Here is a 7,067-nt window from a genome sequence, read left to right on the forward strand (position 1 = left end):
CCAAAGTGCTGGGATTACAGACGTGAGCCCCCGAGCCCAGCCTGGGACAATCTTAAAGGAAACAGAAATGAGAATAGGAGAGATAAATCATCTTCCCTCTGAAGACTAACACTAGGAAAGATTTCCTTTTATCAATGTGGATTTAACCAATTTTGTGAAAGAGGTCTACCTGGAAAGTTTTTGTTGTTGTTCACTTTTTGTTTTATCAAGCATGAAGAAAGAAAAAGAAAACTTTGTGCTTGGTTTAAAATTGGAAATGAAATACAGAAAATTCTTCTTTTCCTAAAGGCTTACAGTAGTGGTCTGTAAACTTCTTGGTGAGTTCATTGCTCTCCCATGATGTTCTTGGCAAATCTAGAAGGGAGGAGTTAATCATAAGGCCTGGCATGTACTGAGCACTCACTGTGTGTCACGCTTTCTTCTAAATGCTGTATTGCTTACGCATCAATTCCGTTCTCACAATGAACCTCAAGGTTAGGTCCTATCATTACCATCACTGTTCGTAGAATAACTGAGGCACAGAGAATGCAAGAAACTTGCTGACAGTCACACTGCTAGTGGTTGGGAGAGCCAGGCTTTGAACTCAGGCATTTAGGCTCCATAGGCCCTCTACTTACAATTACCCTGCTGTAGTAGAAATTAATCTCCCCATTGGACAACGGGGAAAGTACCTTACCTTAGCATCAGGTGGAAACTCATATTTATTGTATACGTAATATGGGTGGTGGTATAGTCTGAATGTTTGTATTCCTCCAAAATTTATGTGTTGAAATCCTAAGCCCTAAGGTGATGGTGTTAGGAGGTGGGGACTTTGGAAAGTGATTCGGTCTTGAAGGTGGAGCCCTCACAAATGGGATTCGTTCCCGTGTAAAAGAGTGCATTGCTCTTTGGACCATGTGAGGACACAGCATTAAGGCAAGAAAATGGGCCTCTCCAGATACTGAATCTGCCAGTGCCTCAATCTTGGACTCCCCAGACTCCAGAACTGTGAGACATAAATTTCTGCTGTTTCTAAGCTGCCAGGTCTATAATACTTTTTGTTGTTTGTTTTTTGAGATGAAGTCCATCTCCCAGGCTGGAGTGCAGTGACGCGATCACAGCTCACTGCAACCTCTGCCTCCCGGGTTCAAGCGATTCTCCTGCCTCAGCCTCCCAAGTAGCTGGGATTACAGGCACATACCATAATGCCTGGCTAATTTTTTATATTTTTGGTAGAGATGGGGTTTCACTATGCTGGCCAGGCTGGCCTTGAACTCTTGAACTTAAGTGATCTGCCCGCCTTGGCCTCCCAAAATGCTGGGATTACGGGCATGAGCCACCAGGCCTGGCCTAGTATTTTAACAGGCCGAACACACCAAGTCAGACTGACACATAGGCTATCTCACTGAAAACAGCTGCAGATCCAGTAAAGGTTTCAGAGGGACCAGGGACTTACAGATTGAACCAGGACTCTTTGGGTGTGAAAAGACAAACCCCAATTCAAATGAGCTCAGGCGGGAGAGAAGGAAATTTGTTATAATGTAATCAGAAAGGACAGAAATGGACTGGATCCAAGGACTAGTTAACATCAAGACATTCCCACTCTACATTTCTTTCCCCACATTTTTGTCCCCAGGGTGGTGTCTGTTTGCTCTTCACACCTCCCGGCATAATGGTAGGAAGGAGGAGATGACCCTGGACGTCACATGTTTTTAGCGTTTTAGTTGCTTTCTGTTCAGTGCGCCACTAACAAAAAATAATGTTCCCTCCCAACAGCCTCGAGGGAAGCCTCTGAGTGACCTGGTGAGGTTCTTAAGCCTCAACTGACAATTTTCACAGCACACATTTCTAAATGTAATTATTTGTTTGCATAGGAGATTATTTTCTGCCAGCTCCCAACAGAATGTCATCCCTGTGAGGCCCTAACTGGTCAATCTCATTCCCCGTTGGCTATTCCTGAGGCCTTCCAACATTTCTGCACCTAGGATGTCCTGGGCAGAGGAAGGAGTAGGCAAGACCAAATCAGAGGCAGAGTAGCCCCCGCGGAGGTGGCTCCCTTTCTTCAGGCTGCGTCATCTCTACCTTGGTTTGTTGGAGCATCAGAGGTCACAAGCTACAGGCAAAGTTGAAAAATCAAAAGAAATATCCAGAAAAGTGAGCCTTCATTCCTGGTCTCCCCGTCCCTAGCCATGGGAGACTCTGAGTAAGGCAGTCCACTTCTCTGAGCTGAAATTCCCTTAGCTCTTTAGGGAAGATCATTCCCCCTGCCCTGTTCACCTCACAGGCTTGCTAAGGAGGATCCAAGTTGTCTTGAAACGTGGGAGGCAGGTTGAACAAGTTCTTCCTAATTATCTCCCGATATTCTCCTTCGGGAACTCACCCAAACTCACCTAATCAGAATTACTGTATATGCAGAATGGACATTGAAGACTCAGAGAGGGAGAGGGTGAGAAGGGGGCTAAGGAATGAAAAATCACCTATTGGGTAATACAATGTATATTATCTGGGTGATGGGTACACTAAAGCCCAGACCTCACCGCTATACAATTCATCCACGTAACCAAAAACCTCTTGTACCTCTAAAGCTATTGAAAAAAAAAATAATACTATATATGCTCTTCTCAGTACCCTGTCGTTATGCATGGCCCTGTACATTCTCTGCTTTTAATGTCTTTAAACCCTCCTGTCTACTTATCTGGCATGACCCATAACATAGCCCATTTCAAGTCTGCATCCTTGACAAAGCACTTCCCCATTTCCCTAAACCTGAAATAATCTTACTTTCCGTTAAATTGTCATAACACTTTATCTGTGTATCTAGAAACACTGAAATCTGCAGCCACCTCATTATTTCACAAGCAGCTCAAGGAGGGCAGCTGAATTGGCTAAGCAGCCGTGTGGTTGTCCCTGTTCTTTCTATGTATACTAGAATTCCTTAGACTTCGTTACTGGAGAGCAAGCTCACTGCAGGCACTGCCCTCCAATTTACTACATTCGAGCCTGAATCTTCTATCTTTTTGCTGGTCAGAGCTAAGGTTGAGGTTTGGGAGGCAACAACAGAGATGACAAGGCTTGACTACCATGTAATTAACCCACCTGAGTCGCTTAGGATAGAAAGGTTGTGATAACAACAGAATGGAACTTGACCAGTGTGATCTGATTCCAGAGAGGGAAAACTCCCTGTGCAGGAAATTTAAAGGGCTGCCATAGGGCTCACTTTTGGTCGTCTCAAGAACTTTTTTTCTCCCTTGTTATCCTTCTTATCACTCATCCTTCAAGCTTGCCATATTCTTTTTAAAAACTACTTCTAGTCGGGTGTGGTGGCTCATGCCTGTAATCCCAGCACTTTGGGAGGCCTAGGCAGGTGGGTCACCTGAGGTCAGGAGTTTGAGACCAGTCTGGCCAACATGGCAAAACCCTGCCTCTACTAAAAATACAAAAATAAGCTGGGCGTGGTGGCGCATGCCTGTAATCCCAGCTACTTGGGAGGCTGAGGCAGGAGAATCGCTTGAACCCGGGAGGCAGAGGTTGCAGTGAGCCGAGACTGTGCCACTGCACTCCAGCCTGGGTGACAGAGCAAAACAATGTCTCAGAAAAAAAACAAAGAAAAACCACTTCCTGAAACACCGTTACCATACAAAAATTGTAAAATTGGTTCACCTCTTCCCTGTGCAAAATCAAGCACCTTAGCTATATTTTAACCTACAGACACAAAAGATATTTTAAAAACCATTAACTTTCTTTTCTGTGTTTCAGAAGTTTGATTCAGTAGAAGACATCATCGAACACTACAAGAACTTTCCCATTATACTGATTGATGGGAAAGATAAAACTGGGGTCCATAGGAAACCGTGTTACCTCACTCAGCCATTCCCTCTCACCAGACACCTCTCACCTCCGTAGCCTGGTCTTTGTGTTATCTTTGGCTTACTGGATTCAGCCCTTTCATCGTTTTCATTGATTTCAAAAGATTATTGTCTGTGCCTTCAAGGGATGATTTTTTTGACTTTGTAGAAAAGAAAAACACTCTATAACAGAGAGTGGAAAATCAATCACGGTTTTGAAAGTTCAAACCACAGAGAAAATATTTATAACATGCAAAAAATAAAAACATTCTAGTAACCGGCCACTGGACAATAAATAAAAATAAATAAAAACTAGGGTTTTAAAAGTGTCTTCTAAATAACAGCAGAAAATGCTATCAACATAGCTATTATGTTCATGATACAGGCGAGCAGCAAAGGGCACCAGAAGCTATTGCTTAAATGTTTGCAGCCAGCGCAGGACAGGTCAATGGGAAATTCCCAAATCTGTGTTCTTTACAGGGCACTGTGCTGCCTTTATGTCAGTTGGGCCTTACACATCTACAATGTGTGGATGACTTCTTATACTAAAGATGTTGGTGAATATTAGCTCTCTTTTATTGTAATCCTAGAAATTCAAGGATAGGGAAGAAATGTGGTATGGAAAACCAGCAATTGTGAATGTCACCTTGAAGACAGAAACTGAAAATATTCTGACCAGGGTGTGAAACAGCCAAGGGACCAGTCTCCAGCATCCTCTGCTTAGAGTAGCTTTAAGTCAAATGGAATTAACACATTCATAGTAAAGAGCTCAGATTATATCCTACACTAGCCTTCAGGTAAGCATATGTCTGAGGGAAACTAAAAACTGTATTAACAATTCCAATTATGGACTTCCATTCAAAGACACAGAAAAACTATCCTCAAATTAGTGCTAATTCTTGCAGTAACATTGCACATGCCATGATATTATTCCCTGTAAAGGTTAAGAGGATTTAATTTTGTTATTGTTTTACAATAAAGATGAGGAAGCAGAGGCTCAAAGAAGCTGTCAATCTTAATATGAGAAGAGAGCCCAGATTGTAATCTGCTTTGCCTGGCTCCATGCAAGCTCATCTTCCCAGGTACATTCTCTGCGCTGTGGCATTTTACAATCAAGTTGAAAAGCTAATTTAAAAAAACAAAAAAGAGAGACAGAAAGATAGAAACAATTAGAAAATACAGATTTACCACCTTAAAATAAATAAACTCTTCTAGTGGGAATAAGCTTTTTTAAAAAAGATACTGTTGAAAATAACAGTATATCATGATGCCAAATGGTACCAAAGCTTACATAGGAAATTCATAGAGTATGTAATTGTAGCACTGATACAGAAAGAAAACCAAAAATAATTAAAAGGCAATAGAAGCGAATGAAAACAATAAAAGCAATGCACAGGATTATCTTTTTTGTAAGACAGCAGACAATGAGCTCTCTGGGAAAAGTTCTCAGCATCTACCCAGCATCCAAATACCCGCTCAGGTGTTCTCCTTTAACAAGGTCAATGTGAAGTGATGCCTATAAGATACATCAGGAGCATTTAATGAAGAAAGTCTTTGTAAAACTGGAACTTCTGAGACCCAGCTGAGCCTATCGTAGAGTACGCCTGCAGAGGATTACATAGAACCAAGAGACAAGAGTGTTTAAATTGCAGCTTGGATACGAAAGAACTCATTGGTCCGGTCAGAGCTAAAAGCTGTATGGTTGCTGGTCATTCTCTACTGGAATTCAACAAGCCGGAGACAGTATGGAAATGAGGACTTTACAGAAGGGTTCCAGGCTCATATCAGGAAAGAATCTGACCCTCTCCCTAATGACCCTAGGTCTCCTAATGACCCTACTGGGAGAATATGACCCTCTCCCAGTAATGACCCTACTGGGAGATTACTGATACCTCCAACTCACTGATTCATTGAGGACATGCTATTCAATGCTGTGTTCTCAAGAAATGTCTATGAGTCCTCTCAACCATTGTTGTTGATAAAATAGGTGAATGTCAGGTGGGGGTTAGCATTTGATAAGGTGTATATTTGAAATAATGTTTTATCGCCTCTTCTTCATGAATACATGATATAATTTCAAGAAGAAAAAAGAAGTAGAAATTCAGCATCCTTAAGATGACAGCAAGAATGAGGGTAAAAGGAAGAAAAAAAAAGAAATTAAGCATTTTGCAATAAAAAGCTCACAATATTTTTATGTATCTGAACATTTCCGTAAAAAATATAAAATGGAAAATATTGACATGGGCTGCTTCGGGTGATTGGGGTTTGAGGGACTGTATTAGTCAGGTTTTCTAGAACTCAAGACACCAAGACGAAGTTAGAAGTGCAAACGCTGATTGGAGGTTAATGTTTGAGAAAGGTAAAAGGGAGAAGAAACAGAAGTGTGGGTACGGGGTGGGCTTTCAGGCTCCCAACTGTGAGAGGGAAAACAGGAGGTGTGGGGAGTGAGGAGAAAAAGCATGAGATTCAGACACAGCTCTGGGAGAGTCTTGGCCGGCTCATGGTGAGGCCCATGGCAAAGTTTGCCCAGAGAGGAAAGAGTATCACGCTGGGCAGAAATGTCTGGGTCTTAGTGCCCCACCATGTTAAGTCATTGTCTGGGGCTATCCTGGGGGGGAAAAAAAAAAAAAAAAGACTTGCAAATGCTGCGGCCAATCCAGAAGGCGCAGTTGGAGGCTGTCCACTAACTTGCTGGCCAGAAAGTTCTTTCAACAGAGACTCAAGTGACCCACCTCTGGCCTGCCACAGCAACATTCTCAATTCACTGTTTTCAGTGTTGATCGTAGTAAGGACAATCACATTTACATTTTGCTTGTAATGGATGATTAAATAAGAAGTGTATATAAATTTGATTGTATTTGTTTCTTACAGCACTTCTGTAAAGAAGAGAGGGCAGCTTTCTCTAATGCATTTTATAATTGAGGAAATTGTACCTCATTGGCCAAAATCTCACAGTGACATAGTTGTGACTAGAACCAAGGTCCCCATATGCAATTATCCTATTCTTGGTCTACCTGCTTTATTAGATCTGTAACTGAATATTCAATTATTTGGATTTGGCATACCCAAATTCCAGTGTTTTAATCCCTTTTCAACCATTACCTCATGTTTAGTTTAAAAGTATCACTTGATATCTGGTTTCAATAGAGTAATAGAATTTTAGCTTTATCCAATTACAGCACTTATGCTTTCCAGATTTTTTTTGGGGGGGGGGCTAAATAATTCTCATTCCAGATAAATGTG

The 7,067-nt window shown here is 41.8% G+C and overlaps 1 protein-coding gene across 1 annotated transcript in view; it reads left to right on the forward strand.

Annotated features, from left to right (window-relative positions):
• The window catches only part of CLNK (cytokine dependent hematopoietic cell linker), a 197,942-nt gene extending 193,803 nt beyond the window's left edge, over positions 1–4,139 (forward strand). The window contains exon 19 of the mRNA XM_023206703.2: positions 3,736–4,139. Coding sequence (XP_023062471.2) covers positions 3,736–3,882 — 147 coding nt within the window. The 3' untranslated portion in view covers positions 3,883–4,139. The remainder of the gene's footprint in view (positions 1–3,735) is intronic.
• Positions 4,140–7,067: the final 2,928 nt, after the last annotated feature.

The sequence above is a fragment of the Piliocolobus tephrosceles genome, chromosome 3, assembly GCF_002776525.5.
Source record: "Piliocolobus tephrosceles isolate RC106 chromosome 3, ASM277652v3, whole genome shotgun sequence".
NCBI classification, from domain to species: Eukaryota; Metazoa; Chordata; class Mammalia; order Primates; family Cercopithecidae; genus Piliocolobus; species Piliocolobus tephrosceles.